Below are 16,697 nucleotides of genomic sequence, written 5' to 3'. Positions count from 1 at the left end.
CACCTGGCAGCTGGCTGTAAGAGACTCAGAAAGGGAATCCTTCGGATTTCTAACCAATTTCACGTATATGAGTGGACATAGCATATAAATTGCATCTCACTAATTGAGAATATAATCAAAGGTTCTGGTATTTAATTCATTTGGATTATGGCTACAGTTAACAAAAACCTCAAATCTATTTTCTTAGAACACCACTATATTAAGACCAATAAAAATATTTTAATATAGAAATGTTATTTTCATGTTATGACAGACACCATCCTGACGAAGACTCGGCAGTTTTATAGCAGGCTGTGATTGAGACCCTCCACAATAAGGGTAAGCCACAAAGCTCTTCGCTAAAGTAGCTGGCTATTTGCAGTGCTTTAATCCGAGCATAATAACAGAAAGTTAAGTGGAAGAAAAAAGTGTGATAGAAAAAGGAGATTCACAGGTTCCTTGCAGCTGGAGTAACTCACCTCACGCAGAAAGGACATGGGCTAACATATGTTGCATTCCTTGTGATCAGCCATTCCCGAACAAGAGAAAATGTCAGAAGTGGGTTAGGAATAAAGGAACAAACTACTGGACTCTGTGGGCTGCATGGTGGAGAAGTTGTTAGTATTGTTACCTTGCAGCAAGAAGGCTCTAGGTTTAAATCCCAGACAGGGCCTTTCTGGTTGCAATTTGCATGTTGTTCCCTCTGCATATGTGGTTTCTCGCTGGGCACTCCAGCCACAAGGATTTTCTTACATGTGGCTATTAGCACCTGATTGAAATTAATAGATATATTGTACAGGTAGTTTTTCGAGGGGGCCATTTATAACATGCACACAAAACATACTGCATACACTCTGAGTCCTTTTATCAGTTGAAACCCTCAGGAAAGGTCAAATCATCTCAAAACTTTTATCCAAAATATTGTGACAGTTATCCTGTACAGCTTAACTGAAAAAAGGTCTATTCACAGTGTGGAATCACCTTTGTATGACATTTAAGCCTTCAAGTCTTCTTTGGCAGGACTCACTCAGCATCCTAAATTTGACTTGGTAATATTTTCCCATTTTGACAGGCACAAGTTTTCCTAATTCTTCACGTTGTGAGGACATCTCTTGTCCACAGCCCTCTTCAGGTGACCCCATAGATCTTTGAGTCATATTTAGTTCTGGACTCTGGCTAGTTCAGCCCAAAACTTACATTTTTCCCTAAATTTTTTATTTGGATGTATGCTTGGACTCAGTGTGACGCTGAAAAATGAAATCAATTGTCATTGTCAACTTTTTAGCAAACACGTGACGGTTTTAACTCATAACTCACCAGCATCTGGAACTTTCACATTTCCATTCACCTCAACACAAAATTTCATCTGAAGAAAAGTAACCCCTGATCATGATACTGCCACCACTATGTTTCAGTGAGGGTATGGTGTTCTGTTGCTAATGTTCATTGTTGTTTTTGTGTCAACCTTACTTTCTGATATTGAAAGAAGAGGCCTCATGTAGAAAAAAAAAAAAACAGTACTTGGTTGAAATTCCTGCAGCTCCTTCAGGGCTACTGCAAGCCTACTTGACCAGTCTCTGTCTCTTGCTTTCATCCATTTTGGACAAAACCTGTATGATGCTTTGGATTCTTGTATCCTTCTCCTGACTGATACATTTGTTCATAAGATCCTTTGTAAATTCTCTGCAAACAATAGCTGTAGCTAAAGGATACATATAAGTAGATGTGAAGAAAATCCTAAAGAGCATTGCGTGGTGTAGTGGAAGAGCGGGCACCCCATATACAGAGGCTATAGTCCTCGACGCAGCCGTCCTAGGTTCAATTCCTTTCCCCCTTCTCTATCTGCCCATTTCCTGTCTGGTAAGTGTCAAAGACCACTAGTGCCTAAAAGAAAAAGAAATTCTACCAAGACAGTGAACCTACTTTTACATTAATCAGATTTGCTTTAACTGATGTTAAGTGTTCTGAAATTAAATCAAAAATGCTTTAATGTTTTAGTTTAAGGGTGTACAAACATTTGCACTCAGGTTATTCCAATCCCAATACATTGCTTCTCTTGACAGATTTGTCTGTTTTCCTGTTGTATTCTACAGGATAAACATTCCATTAAAGGTGGAAAAAGTTTATGATTTACCATGGTCTTTTTTTGTTACATCAGAAAGACATGGTATTTTAACAGGGATGTATATACTTTTGATCCCCAATGTCTAAAATGATTGACTCTGTGATTTTTGTATTAACTACTTGAGCTTTAGACATTTTTAGTTTTTTCTTTTCTTCATTTGCAGCTTAGAGAAAATATTTTTTTTCGTGTTTGAGAACGTCTGTTTCATACATAGATTGCATTACCAGTACAAGGAGACCTAAAAATACCACGTATAACTATAAATAACCTTTCAATAAACACAGGACACAAGATATCGCCTCCAAAAACACAAGTTTAATGAATCAACCATATTTGGATTGGTACAACGTTATTAGTGCAAACGAAGACAAGCGGTTGACATATTTGACTGTTACACGTCAGCAGCAGGTATGCTTTGCCAGTACAGAACTACTTACTGATATATTTGTAGATACATCCCAAATCAGAGACAACCAGCACCAGCTCTAGACATTTTTTCTTTGAATAAACAGGTTCCAAAGGTTTGGAGAGAGAAAAGGATTATCCAGAAAAGTGATTTGAAAAGTAATCTAAATATATACTTCTCTCTGCAAATCAGTTTCCAGCAACAACAGACAACTGGAATGTGAACTGCTTTACTGGTGTCAGTCTTTTTAAAACGTCCCTGTCTCAACAAAAATTAAAAGAGCAATGTCCCTATGCTTAAAACAAACTAACACCTCTTATCTTGCAACTACAACTACATGTTTTGTGATGCAAAAAAAAGACATCTCACTTTGACATGAAAGTGAAATAAATACAAATAAATATGTGATGCATTTTGAGATGTCAGTAGAACCTTTAGAAGGTTAAAAATTGACAAAGATAGGTATAAAGCAATTTAAAACATAGCTTCTGATCCTGAAACTGGGAACATTTTACTGTTACAACAATTGTCCGGTAACTACACATCTTGGAAGTAAGCAGCAAGTGAAAGTTGTTCAGTTAACATAGGTTGATTACTGCTGAAACAGGTCAATTATTTTATAGTATTCTACCTGCACAGACTGTAGCAGCCCACAACAGCAGAGCAATAATCAGATAAATCCATTTCTTCAACATATAACAATTAACAAAAATGACATGAGATGTAGTGAAGTTACACGTCAAAATAATACCCAATCAAAGTCAAACTGTAGTAACACAGATGGTGCTGTAGGATTCAGAGGAGGGCAGCCACACAAAGAGAAGCCGAAGCGCTCATTCAGAAGATCTGTTGTTCGAAGAGGATCTTCTCGAATCCTTGTGGAGGAGTGTGGTAGAAGTCGCTAAACTGGCAGTCTAAGATGGCGCTGTCATCCACTGAAACCACACCAGAAAGCACAAGGTTAGAGTTTAGACACCTCACCTTCTGAGGGTAAAAGGTTTCATGTTCCGTAGAAACGTGGAATCATTACACTCTAATGAAAGAATACGAGATATTTTACATACACTGCCTGGCCAAAAAAAAAAGTTGCCACCAAGAAAAAAAGGTCATATTCTCTAATATTTTGTTGGACCACCTTTAGCTTTGATTACGGCACGCATTCGCTGTGGCATTGTTTCAATAAGCTTTTGTAATGTCACAAGATTTATTTCCACCCAATGTTGCATTAATTTTTCACCAAGATCTTGCATTGATGATGACAGAGTCTGACGGCTGTGCAAAGCCTTCTCCAATACATCCAAAGATTCTCAATGGGGTTAAGGTCTGGATTCTGTGGTGACCAATCAATGTGTGAGCATGATGTCTCATGCTCCCTGAACCACTCTGATGAATCCTGGTATCGTCATCTTGGAATATGCCCGTGCCATCAGGGAAGAAAACATCCATTGATGGAATAACCTGGTCATTCAGTATATTCAAGTAGTCAGCTGACCTCATTCTTTGAACACATACTGTTGCTGAACCCAGACCTGACCATCTGCAGCAACCCCAGATCATAGCACTGCCCCCACAGGCTGGTACAGTAGGCAATAGGCATGATGGGTGCATCACTTCACCTGCCTCTCTTCTTACCCTGATGCACCCATCACTCTGGAACAGGGGAAATCTGGACTCATTAGACCCTATGACCTTTTTCCAAAACTCCAGAGTCCAATCTTTATGCTCCCTATATGAAGTCTTTTTTTTTCGGTTAGCCTCACTGATTAGTGGTTTTCTTAAGGCTACACAGCTGTTCAGTCCCAATCCCTTGTGTTCCCTTCGCATTGTGCGTCTAGAAATGCTCTTACTTTCACTATTATACATAGCCTGGAGTTCTACTGTTGTTTTTCTTCGATTTGATTTCACTAAATGTTTAAGTGATCGCCAGTCACGATCATTCAGGATTTTCTTCTGGCCACATTTCTTCCTCAAAGACGATGGGTCCCCACTATCCTTCCAGTTTTTAATAATGCTTTGGACAGTTCATATCCCAATGTTGGTAGTTTCTGCAATCTCCTTAGATGTTTACTCTGCTTGATGCATGCCAATGATTTGACCCTTCTGAAACACTGACATCTTTTCCACGACCACGGGATGTTTCTTTCCACATGGTTGTTTAAGAAACGGGAAGCAACTCATTGCATCAGTTGGGGTTAAATAACTTGTTGCCAGCTGAAACATAATCGTCCATGCAGTCCAATGGGAGGCTCGTACCTATTTGCTTAGTGAAATCCAGGTGGCAACTTATTTTTGGCCATATGTCGTAACCCCGCAAAATGTGAAAAATTGGTGTAGATTTTTTCTAATGTTACAATGCATTTTGGAAAAAGGATCACTGTGGCTTAGTGGGAAAAGCAGTTGTCTTGCCACCAGAAAGTTGTGCTGTATTCCATCGTCCTCCTCTGGTGTGCTCCTTGGCAAGGCACTTAACCCCAAGACCTGCATAGTGGTGTATCAATGTGTGCCCGTTTATGAGTGTAGTTATTGTTTGCCATCAAACCTGGGCTTTTTCTTTTTCTAACTAACAAAAACATCTGCTGGATTACAACTGTGGGACCATATTTTTAATCTACAAATGGCAAAATCTTTTTTCTACAACTTTATAAATCTCTTGGCGTAGTGACTGACGCTTTGTGCAAATAATCTTTCATCGTGCTGGTGAGACACAACCTCTTTCTCCTACTCAAACCGCAATGTTAGACTGTGTGATAGCCAGTTGTCAGTATGAGCTGTGGAGGATGCAGAGGAGATGCCCATAGATAACAGCTGAGCAAATTCTAGAAAAACAACTGGTTCACTGTATGAGAGTGAACCAAAGAGTGAAGCCGTGAAGCCATCTACAAGAAGCGACACAGCAGACTGTACTTCTTGAGGAAGCTTAGGTCCTTTGGTGTTTGCAGCAAGATGCTGCATGTCTTCTATAAGTCTGTTGTGGAAAGTGTGATCTCTTCTGCCATCATCTGCTGGGGAAGCAGCATCAGAACCAGGGACTTAAAAAAGCTCAACAAGCTGATAAAGGCTGGCTCTGTTCTGTGGACTCCTCTGGATCCTCTGGAGATCATTGTGGAAAGAAGGATTCTTCATGAGGAACATTATGGAGAACCCTGAGCATCCTCTTCATGAGACTGTCCTACAACAACAGAGTGTCTTCAGTCAGAGGCTTCTTCAGATCTGCTGTAAGACGGAGCGCTACAGGAGATCCTTCCTGCCCACAGCCATCAGCATCTACAACGGCTCTTTGAAGAAACCTTCATAATGAGCTACAACAATTAATTTCCCTTCAGGATTAATAAAGTAGTTTTGAATTGAATTGAATTTACAAATGGAAATACTTCATGTAAACTAATTACAGCAAGACTGGGTCTTCTAATGGGTACTGGTTAAAGTCATAACATTTAAAACAATAATGTGATTACTTGATAGAATTTTAGTTAAGGTTTTCTAGTACCTTGAAGGACTAATCATTATCTGGGGTCTAGGTTTGCTAGCAGCAAGAATTTTTAATTTTTTTTCGCAGCACTAGTGACCTTCATTTATCCCAATTTTTAAACAGTTAGCTGACAGGAAAGGGGTGGAGAGAAGGGGAAGACATGCAGCAAAGGTCGCCTGGGCTGGGTGTTGAACAAGCTGCGTCAAGGACGGAAACCACTGAATATGAGTCTGGAGTTTTACCCCTGCGCCACCACTATGCCCCGTTAACACTCATGAAGTTATCGCAACATTCATCAGTATTATTACTTATCGCTTGTTTTCCTAATAATATAGCACATCCCTAATTTCATTGAATCCAAATGCCCATCGAGGAATTTGTGCCATGGAGCAGTGTTTTCGTTTTGTTGGAGTTGCAAAAAACATGGCAGAGCACAGCGGTTAATGAGTTGTGATCTTTGTTTTAGCCTAAAACTTAAAAATCATCATAATGTGTGCAGACTCCATATCTAGCCTTCCCACTGTTACTATATAAACCTTGTTCTCCTAGATGCTGAGCCGTGTTTACTAATGCTTAGACCTCCACCAATAGCTTGTGACGTTAAGGTATTTTTAGCGATTCAATGTTTACTTTTATGACTACCACAAGGAGACCATGTGTTTGGTACATTTTGTTGAGCTTTTTAGCAGGATGACTTACAATGCTGTGGACAGAAATGCTTGGAAATATTTTCTGAAGAGTGGGAGGACAAAACTGAATGCTAAACTGCTCATGTCTGGTTTTCTTTCCTATACCAACTCAGCGTTGTCTGAATGATCCTGCCCCAGATTGATCTAAAGTTTTTTCCTAAAACTGTGATATGTTGTCAAATAGCAAAATAAAGTTGTTTTTTTCCCCCACGCTAGATATTAAGAGTGAAGAAAAAATAAGTGCATATACAGCCCTCTGGTGGAATGTACACGGAACTGCAACTTAAAGACAGTACATTCACCGCCACAGAATAAAAACATTGTGCTTTCAATTTCTCAACTTACTGAAATCATCCAAAGCTGTAAAAATATTCATACACATTTGTGCAAAGCAACAAAAAAACAAACCTCCCTGGTTGAAGCAGTTAATTAAAACACTCCTGTTTGTCTCCCTCAACAATAGACTTGGAATTTCAACTTACCATAAACTACTGGGTACACTGTGCCCCGGATCCCTGAGGCAGGACAATGCATGTTCTTTCCATTAAGATATAGGTTCATCTCCACGTGGTCATACGTGATGCCCTGAGGAACAAAAATACACATGTGAATACACTGCAAAACATCAGCAAACCTTGTGCATTTCTTAAAAGGAAACTTTCCTGGATTTATAAAAATACCACGCCTTGAAAAATTAATCATATCCCTTGAATTTGTCCAGATATTCTTAATATCCCAACCTTTGCACAGCTCACAAAGCATGTTAACGTCTAGATGGCAAAGAGTGTGGCAGACCTGCAAACCCATCAAGATATGGCCATCCACCTTAACATACAGGCCAGGCAATGAGAGAATTAATCAGAGGAGCAGAAGAGAGGCCCATGGTAACTCTGAAGGAGCTGCACAGATCCACAGCTCAGGTGGGAGAATCTGTTAACAGGAAAACTATTATTGACCTTTATAGAGGAGTGGCAAAAAGAAAGCTATTGTTGAAAAAAGCCACAAGCCAATTTTGAAGTTTGCCACAAGCCATGTAGGGGAAACAGTAAGCATGTGGAAAAGATGATCTGGTCAGATGAGACCTGGAAACTTCTTGCCAGCAGAGACAGGGAAGCTGGTTCCAGTGTATGGGAAGGTGGACGACGTGAAAGGTTATTCTATAAAATATTGACTCAGGGGGACTGAATACAAATGCACACGCCACACACCTTTCATTCTTTTTTTTCTAAACAGAAGTTAAAAACTACATATTATGTTCCCTACTTCACAATTATACAGTAGTCGGTGTTGGTCCACTACATAAAATCCCAGGAAAATACACTTAAGTTCATGGATGTAATGTGAAAAGGTTCATTGGGTATGAATACTTTTGCAATGCACTGTGTGATGTGGTAGTTTACAGCATTGGGGCCTGATCTACTGAGATCCCTTATAAGGAGAGCTAAATTGCTTGTGCAAACAAAAAAATTGCTAAAGTGGGCGTGTTGCAGGTGATCTACTAAGACTGCATGTGAAACTGATAACAGGTGCAAAAGTGGTGCGGACCACATCTTTAAACTGAAACACAGTAAATGACGTATGTTACTGCACCTACCATGATGTCGCCCTCCTGAGGAAGGCTGTTTGCAGGCAGACGGTTCTTCTCTTCGTTGTTGTGGTACACTGACCCATCATGTCGCAGGACTAGGCTGTTTGTGTCTCTGCCCAAAGGCACTTGGTTAAGGTTCACTTTCTGGGTGGCCACTCCAATCCCCCACACACCTGAAAAAAACCCCACAAACAATTTATATAATATATATACATTTAGATGGAATCTTTTTAATACAGCTACTGATACTTAATGTGCATTAATGACAAAATGCACTTACGTATAATACAAAAATGCAGAACACAAGCAAAACTGAGTGCATTTTAGGTCAATGCTGAAATAAAAATATCATTAAATGAACATGGAGCTACATACAGGCAACAAAAAAAACATGTTCAGTTACAGTACCTCTAAATATAAACATGGAGGTTTTATCTTTGCATTGGATGACAGTGTTGCAAGGAAAAACTACAAAAAGCCCCAAAAATGAAATTTAAACCAGAAAACAAAGGTAGAAGAACAGGCTAGGAATGTAGTAAAAACCTAAAATCAAGGACTTACCACTGGACTGGATCTTAAATTCAAAGTAGCTTTTGTTCTGGTGCAAAGGAGCATTGGCAAGGCAGCCTCCGGTCCCACATATTCTCCGGCCGCTCTTTACAATGACAACATCTGTGCCTGCAAAGCAAAAACATTACAAATAAATTCATCAACTCCTCTTACTCTTCTATCTTCTGGTTTCATCAAACCTGGTCAGACACAAGGCAGGTATTGGTGAACATCCTCGTGCAGTACTCTTACCATGTAACCATGTTACATCATTCTTAGGGTCTGTACATTGTACACAAGAAACCCAAAAATATATCTTCATTAAGATACATGAAAATCAAGGCTTTAAACCATCCTGGTAGAAGAATAAACTCCTGAAACATGAACTTTTTTCTATTTACACACTGCATGATTTAGCCTCCCAAGGTTCATTTGATTTATTACCTTTTCTAAACATTGCAGTAGTCAGTTTTTGTCTATAATAGACTTTTTCCTTCATAGTTTTCTCTTTTTATGCATACCCTGATGGTCAGAGAACTTAGCAGCTCTTTAAATGAGTATTCATGACTGTTCTTGAGACAGGAAATGCGTTGGTCAAGTGAGACTAAAAAGGAAGTCTTTAGCATCAATTTCCGCTGTCTTAAGGGACAGAGACATGCTAGATATGCCATAAATAATTATCCCCGCAGTCAAGCACAGAGGTGAAAACATCATGCTTAGGGTCTGATTTCCTGCTAAAGGGGCTTCCACAGAAACAACTGCCTTTACTGAGCTGTCCGTGGAAGTCTGGAGTGAACTCTGTGGAGATAAAGTACACCGATGGCACTGCGCTCCGTTCAAGACTACAAAGCAAAAGAGGCAGAGTTCTCCAAATAACAGGAAGATAATGGCTATGTTTCATCTGCAAAGCTGCAATTTGTCTTGTGCGACAACCAACAGAACCAAAGCTGGTATAGTGCAAAAAAGAGGAAGAGAAAAAACACTGAGAAAACGATGATTCAGAGAGCAGCGTGGTGCTGTGAAGGAGTTCTGTTCCAATGCTGACTGGCTGCTTCTTGTTTGATCTGGAGCGGTTTGTTAGGTATCCTGTCTCTATTGATCGCAACTATCCATCACAGCGCAACCAGGGCAAAGTTCAACAAATATCAACTTTGACCCAAGTACAGCGAGCTCCACGGAGTTGTTCACACCTCCACATTGAAGTGGGAGCCGCACTCCACTTGCGCTGGGCAAAGTGTAAATAAAATCTTTTCAGTGAAGATTTCAGAGCTCAGCTCTGCTGGTGCCGCATTTGGTGTGCAAGCCGCTTAAGAGTACGACTTCAATGCATTGAAGGGCCAGTGGTCAGGGTCTTGTTCCATACAATTTTAGACAGGAACCTTATTTGTTCAGGCAGAACACTAGAGACTGTGGATGGATAGTGGGCAGCAAATAAAATGCACATTAGGGTCATGGTGTGGGGGTTAGCCAGTGTCCAGAGCTCTATACTGAGGAATGAGCTGAAGCTTTAAGCTGACAAAGAAATCTGGAGGATTTAGGAGAGTTCTGTTGAAAGGGGGTGGGCCAAAGTCCCTCATGAAATGTGTGCAAACCCAACGACCAACTACAAAAGCAGCAGGTCCTTTACAAGCAAAATACACAAAAAACAAAATTAATTTCAATACGATCTATGTCCATGTAACTGTCCAAATGTAATATAAGACCATCTAATTCAGATTAGAAAAGGAGTCTATTTAAGAAGGCCCAGGCAACCGCATGGAGTCCTCAACTTTGAGGCAATGCTTCCTTCTGACCAAGTAGAGGAGCAACTCCTGTTTACAGTCCATCTGGAAAGTATTCACAACGCTTCACTTTTTAAACATTTTATTACATTAAAGCCTTATTCAAAAATGTATTAAAAGCATTTATCCCCCAAAGCTCGACACACAAAACCCCATAATAACATGAAAAATGTTATTTTTGTTTAGATTTTGGCAAATATAGAAATCACATGTACATAAGCATTCACAGGCTTTGCTATGAAGCTCAAAATTGAGCTCAGGTGCATCATGCTTCCAATGATCATCCTTGAGATGTTTCACCAGCTTAAATGGAGTCTACCTGGGGTAAATTAATTTGATTGGAACGGACTTGGAAAGGCACACAGTGCATTTGAGAACACAAACCAAGCATGAAGCCAAAGAAAATGTCTGGAGACGCCCGAGACAGGATAGTCTCAAGGCACAAATCTGGAAAAGGTCTAGTGATTTCTTAGTTGTTTTTTAAAATTTTTTCTATATATTTAAAAAAAGCGTAATAAAAACAAAACTATTTTTACATTGTCATTATGCGGTGATGCATGAAGAATTTTAAGGGAAATATTGTGTTTAATCCATTTTGGAATAAGGCTGTAACATTACAAATGTGGAAATAGTGAAGTGTTGTGCTTTTCTGATCCATTGTTAACAGGAAGAAACCTCCTGCAGAACGTGTTTCAGTGTGAGCGGCTGCAATTGACAAAGGGTCTGAAAGCAAACTAAATAACAACACAGGTCCAGAAGTACCTTCGGTGGGAAAGAAAATGGAGATAATACTGGAACTAGCTCTGTTAGTGGCCCTGTTTAGGGAGATTTGTGGGTCATCTACTTGGTAGTCAATGACATGAATATAAATATAACATTTTATGCCATCTTTATGTAGTACTTTCATGTAAACGTTTTTTGTAATTGTTTTTTTTTATGTCTATCTCCTTGGATAGGAGGCTCCGACTGATTGTTGAACCCCAGATTCAGGAGGGGCAGTGTGGCTTTTGTCCTGGCTGTGCAAGAATAGACCTGATGTTTACCCTGACTGAACTGATGAGGGGCTCACAGCAGTTTGGCTGTCCGGTTCATTTGTGTTTGATGGATATGGAGAAGGGGTACACCCATGTCCCTTGAGCTGTTTTGTGTGTGTTGGGAGCTTGGGGTGGGCACTCAGGTCTTTTTTACACCATCAAGCAGAATGGTGTTCACACCCTTGGCCCAAAGTTGAGCTTGTCCCCAGGGCGAGCTGGACTCCACCGGGCTGCCCCTTGACATCAATCCTGTTTGTGGTGTTCATAGACAGGATCTCGAGGCATAGTCAGAGATATATGAGTGTCTGGGGTGCTTTTTTTTTTTTAAGGGAATTTAGTTCTGTTGGCTGCTTGGATCAAGACAGAACGAACAAGGTATCTGATACAAGCAGCTGAAATGAACTCCCTCTGTAGGATATCTTTGTTTAGAGTATGGAGGAGGTCCATCGACTGAGGGGAGCTCAAGGTAGATTCGCTGCTTCTCCAATCCCTAGGAGTCAGATCTGGTGGCTCGAGCATCTGATCTGGATGCCTCATGGTGGAGAGGGATGTCCGTGTAACCCTTCTGGAGCTGGTTCCCCCATGACCTGGGGTCGGATAAGTGAAAGACGATGGATGGATGTTCTTTTTAAGTGAGCAAGCTTTTTAAATCACGAGGGGATGATTTATCTTTCCCCTTTATTACGTTTTTGATATACAGCATTTTGCTTTAAAATAAATGGCATAATAATTGTAGTTCTTTTTAAAAGACTGTACACTGAATGAAGCTGAATGAACCTGTCTACGTGTGTCCAGGTGGATTATTTTCATTCCAGTTACCAGCCTCAAACACAGTATTACCATTTTAGATAACTGGTTTAGTTGCAGAAGACATGCAACATTATTCAGTTCAGACAATTAAACACACGTGCTTCAAGCTAAAAACAAATACAAGGAAAATACACAAAGGGGAAAAAAGTCTACAATTCCACCCGTAGCTACAAGCTAACTAGCTCGGTTAAATGGAGCAATTGTTCCGCTAGATGATTGATGTAAACATGGTTAACCGTTTCTAAACGGACTGTGTCCAGATCATATAAACCTACTCACCCATGTGATGAGTGTCCAACTGCACCGTGGGCATCTCCTTGAGGGGGATATGCCCCGAGCCGCCCTCTCCGCAGCAGCCGAAACAACACGTAAACATCGCGGCCATTCTCCTCCCGATCCTAACCAAACATCCGGAAAGAGGCTGTCAAACCAAAGAGTGCTGTTGCTGCGTCAAAAAAAAAAAAAAAAATGAAGTGCCCCGGACACTGCAGCGACACCTAGCGCCAGAGGGGCGGAGCTACAAGAGCGGCTGTTCCTTTTTAGTGTATCCAATCATAGTGGCAAAGATAGGCAGTTGCTCCTGATGGCATGGAAACAAGGGAAGAAAATCAAGGTCAACATGTCTCCACGTGACTCAGTAACTATTGGGTGTCGATGTTACATAACCCCGAGTAAACAGAGAGTGGATTAGGTTCAATGTAAGGGTTCAATCTGTAATATGGCTGTTTATCACCGCGGAGCATGCAGCCAGGTCGATGTGGATTGATGTTGGAGCAGTGTCTGGATGCACTCAAGAGAACCACAACTCTGTGTCGGTTAATCTGCCGCAGCAGCTACACCTTTACAGTGTTAAAAGTTAACAGCTGCATAAATTCATTCGCGCCAGCACACGATACTGAAGTAGTCCAGAGTTAAAGATGCTAAAACTTACTTGACAGTCTTTCACGTTGTAATGTTTTGCATAGCAACAGCCCCTCCCCCATCTGACTGCTAGGGATTGTCTGCAAATTAATCCATGGCGACAAAAACGTACGCTTTTAAAAATGTCTGATCGAAGCTGACAAATAATGCTGAACCCATTCAGAACACATGTATTCACAATAAATTACAAAGTTTGATTTTTCTTTTTTTTTTTTTTTTGCACAAATGAAGTAGAATCAGCAGATTTCATGTTTCCGTTTGGCACTGAAGCGGTTAACTGCACACCCGGAAAGAGCAAAGTCTGCACAGCAACAAGCGCCATGATTGCGTGGCGCCGCGCGTCTCCGCAGCTGGGTGAGTGATTCTTTTGGTCCAGTAGTTGCATGTTACTATGCGCTTGCAAAAATCTGTCACAGCCCTCCTTTCGGTACGTTGCCAACAGGAGCAAACCCCACTTCTGTCGATAATCTGTCGCATTGGATTGGTGAGGAGAATCGTTGTGATTTAGAGCGCAGCTGTCAGCTAACCGCAGTCCTACTGACAAGGAATGCAAAACAAGAGGGAATAGTTTGTTGCAGGAGTTAATAGCTAAGTTGTTGAGGTATTTTTCACCAGACTGTGCTGGTTTTATCCAAAAAGCCTAAGGATGTGGCACAGCCTTAGATGCGCAAACAGAGCGCCGGTGGGCAGATTTTTACGCGGGCACAACGATCCGAGACAGTTTCACTTTCAGGGGGGGGGGAATGCATCAAAAACAGCTGGAACATGACTTGACCCACCCCCCCCCAAAAAAACAACCTGTATCCTTTTGCGACCGTGTTGTCGTTTGTAATTCGTTTTCATAGCTGCATCCCTCTGCGTGTGGTGCGTATCGTTAAGTCTGTAGTATTGAGTTATTTTATTGTTTTTTTTCTGCACGTTTGACCCCTGGGTAATGATGTGTTTGCAGGACATGATGGAGCAGCTGGAAGAGGAGCTTACATGCCCAGTCTGCTGCGGGCTCTTCGAGGACCCGCGGATGTTGCTGTGCTCCCACAGCTTCTGCAAGAGGTGCTTGGAGGAACTCCTGGAGGGGAACCGAGGTCCGGCTTTCAGGACGCCTTTAAAATGCCCCACATGCCGCAAAGAGACCCCCCATAACGGCGCAAATAGCCTGCAGATCAACTACTCTCTGCGCGGGATCGTAGACAAGTTCAGCAAAATTAAAGTGATGCCTAAGACGTCCGTATGCAAACAGCACTATGGGCAGCCGCTTAATATGTTCTGCGCCACCGATTTGAGGCTCATTTGCGGATTGTGCGCAACGACCGACGAGCACAAGGGGCACTGCTTCAGCTCCCTGGAGGACGCATATGAGCGAGAGAAGGGGGCGTTTGGAGAGCTGCTTCGAGAGGTGGAGAGCTGGCAGAGTGCAGAGACCCTAACCTGCCTGGAGACGCTGCAAGCCAGCAAGAAAAAGGCGCTTCAGTCGGTGACCAGGGACGCGGAGAAGGTGGCCGACTACTTTGACAAACTCATCGGGTCCATCGAGTGCAAAAAGAGCGAGATCCTTTCCGATTTCGAAACGCTAAAGCTGGTGGTGATGCAGGCTTACGACCCGGAGATCACCAAGCTGAGCGCAGCACTGGAGGAGCAGAGTCGAGCGCTCGGACTGGCAGAGTCCTTCAGGAGCGTCTCCGAGCCGCTGTGCTTTCTGCAGCAGATGCAGGAGTTCCGCGAGAAGATAAAGATCCTGAAGGAGACCCCTCTGCCCTCTCGGAAAGACATGGACGTTGGGCCCCTTGTGCGCAATTTCGACGTGAAAAAGTGGGATTCCCTCAAGCTCAGAGAAATAGATAAGATCTCAGTCCCCCACGAGAGTGGCTCCTACCAAACAGGTGGCTCTCGGATAACATGGTCCAAATGGGTAGTTTTAGCCCCGGTTCTCTTCCTGGCAACACTATCTATCATTTTCCTGTCATTGCCATACATTTCAATCGACCTGACCTCAAAAATCCAAGCGACGATCACTGAATGTTTCCCTCCCACTGCTGTGTACCCGCAAGGAATGACTGACATATGCACAGGTTTGAAGGCAGGTCAGGAATATATGATAAATATATTCATTTCAGCTCTCTCCGCTATTTTCAGTTGTTAGTGATCTTAATTGCTCCAAAAGAGCAGCAGGTTAGTGGAAACACCTGTTTACATTGTGTTGTTTTTTTTATTTTTTGCCTTCGTTCCTCAATGAAGCTTCAAAATCAAACAGAATTCTCTCTAAATCCGCGGAGGTTGCAAGCTAGACTTTTTATGTTATTTTGTACACTCACTTTTTTATTTTTACTTGATTATGAAAAAAATAAATGTGGAAAATCCCGAGTCACTGCTGATTGTTTTCCTTCAGAGCTCCAGGGTAAAACTCAGGCTTCTGTAACGATGGGAGAAACTCAGCGCTCCCCGCACCACAGTGATGCTGCAACCTCTTCAAGGTTACAAACGTTATGTAACAGGGCCCGTGTGAAATATTCAGCGGGGCTGCAGAGAAAAGGTATGAAAACACTCTGCTCGGTCATGCTTTTTTCCTTTTATTATTATTTCCATGAAACATAAAATCGCTGCATTTAAGTCAGACGATCAACCTCAGCACTAAACAAATGCTGAGCAGCTCTTTTATAACATTAGATCCGAGCTTCTGCTGTTCATTCGGTTTCACGGCAGGCAGTGGGAATCAACAAGGTGCGCCCTTATTAAAAACAAACCATAGTTTAACTTCCTAAAATTGAATTTCCTTTACATAGACAGTGACAGCGCAATGAAATTCTCCACATTTCGGATTTATCAGGTCACCACAAGCGGTCTTTATTGAAAATATGTCAGATGAAATTAGCAAGGAGTAAATCATTTACCTATATATTTATTTTTACTCTGCTATATAGTATAAGGGAATTCCTCGTATAAACAAACAAAAATAAGACCATAAAGTGAAACAGTGATGTAAGCAAAGATTCAGCATCTACGTCACACAGGTCTGTACATAAGCCCACGTATTATATATATATAGCTTACTGTTGCCAGGCAAATATAGGATGATGTATTAATATTTTAATTCTCATGCCACCTTCATTTATATAACCTCACACGCTTTCTGTAGAAAACAAAACTACCCGGTAAAGTTATTATCATTGCATATCAAAACCAAAGCGCAAACTCTTTATAATAAAGATGCGCATATAGGGACGTTAAAAATAAGCCTCTTTCTCAGTTATGGGCCTTAAATACCAAGAATGTTTTAATTCCTATTGTGTCAGGATGAATCCAGCACTTCTTTGCGTGCCGATCACATACCAGAAGTATATAATTTAGTCCT

General features: G+C 41.4%; 2 protein-coding genes across 3 annotated transcripts in view; one reads left to right on the top strand and one right to left on the bottom strand.

Moving 5' to 3' along the window:
- Window positions 1–2,399: 2,399 nt before the first annotated feature.
- spryd7b (SPRY domain containing 7b) overlaps window positions 2,400–16,697 on the bottom strand; it is a 40,081-nt gene continuing 25,783 nt past the window's right edge. The window contains exons 3-7 of the mRNA XM_047369561.1: window positions 12,710–12,828; window positions 8,818–8,934; window positions 8,263–8,429; window positions 7,151–7,253; window positions 2,400–3,445 (exon numbers count right to left, since the gene is read on the bottom strand). Of these exons, the coding sequence (XP_047225517.1) occupies window positions 3,348–3,445; window positions 7,151–7,253; window positions 8,263–8,429; window positions 8,818–8,934; window positions 12,710–12,828 (604 nt within the window). The 3' untranslated portion in view covers window positions 2,400–3,347. The remainder of the gene's footprint in view (window positions 3,446–7,150; window positions 7,254–8,262; window positions 8,430–8,817; window positions 8,935–12,709; window positions 12,829–16,697) is intronic.
- On the top strand, window positions 13,703–15,709 carry trim13 (tripartite motif containing 13). Of its 2 annotated transcripts, none has more exons than XM_047369559.1 (2): window positions 13,703–14,215; window positions 14,301–15,709. In XM_047369559.1, the coding sequence occupies exon 2, from the start codon at window positions 14,304–14,306 to the stop codon at window positions 15,486–15,488; it is 1,185 nt and encodes a 394-aa protein (XP_047225515.1). In that variant the 5' UTR covers window positions 13,703–14,215; window positions 14,301–14,303; the 3' UTR covers window positions 15,489–15,709. The 2 variants fall into 2 exon arrangements, with proteins under 2 accessions (XP_047225515.1, XP_047225514.1); XM_047369558.1 differs by having other exon boundaries at window positions 13,728–13,835.

The sequence above is a fragment of the Girardinichthys multiradiatus genome, chromosome 7, assembly GCF_021462225.1.
Source record: "Girardinichthys multiradiatus isolate DD_20200921_A chromosome 7, DD_fGirMul_XY1, whole genome shotgun sequence".
Classification (NCBI taxonomy): Eukaryota; Metazoa; Chordata; class Actinopteri; order Cyprinodontiformes; family Goodeidae; genus Girardinichthys; species Girardinichthys multiradiatus.
The sequence above is the reverse complement of the archived record's forward strand: the minus strand, read 5'-3'. Positions and strand labels throughout refer to the sequence as shown.

Bases quoted from the DNA above. Each gene is read 5' to 3' on its own strand.
- trim13 (XM_047369558.1), top strand. From the start codon at position 13,743: ATGCGCTTGCAAAAATCTGTCACAGCCCTCCTTTCGGTACGTTGCCAA. The intron at 13,836-14,300 runs GTGAGGAGAATC...ATGTGTTTGCAG, and splicing joins TAATCTGTCGCATTGGATTG to GACATGATGGAGCAGCTGGA.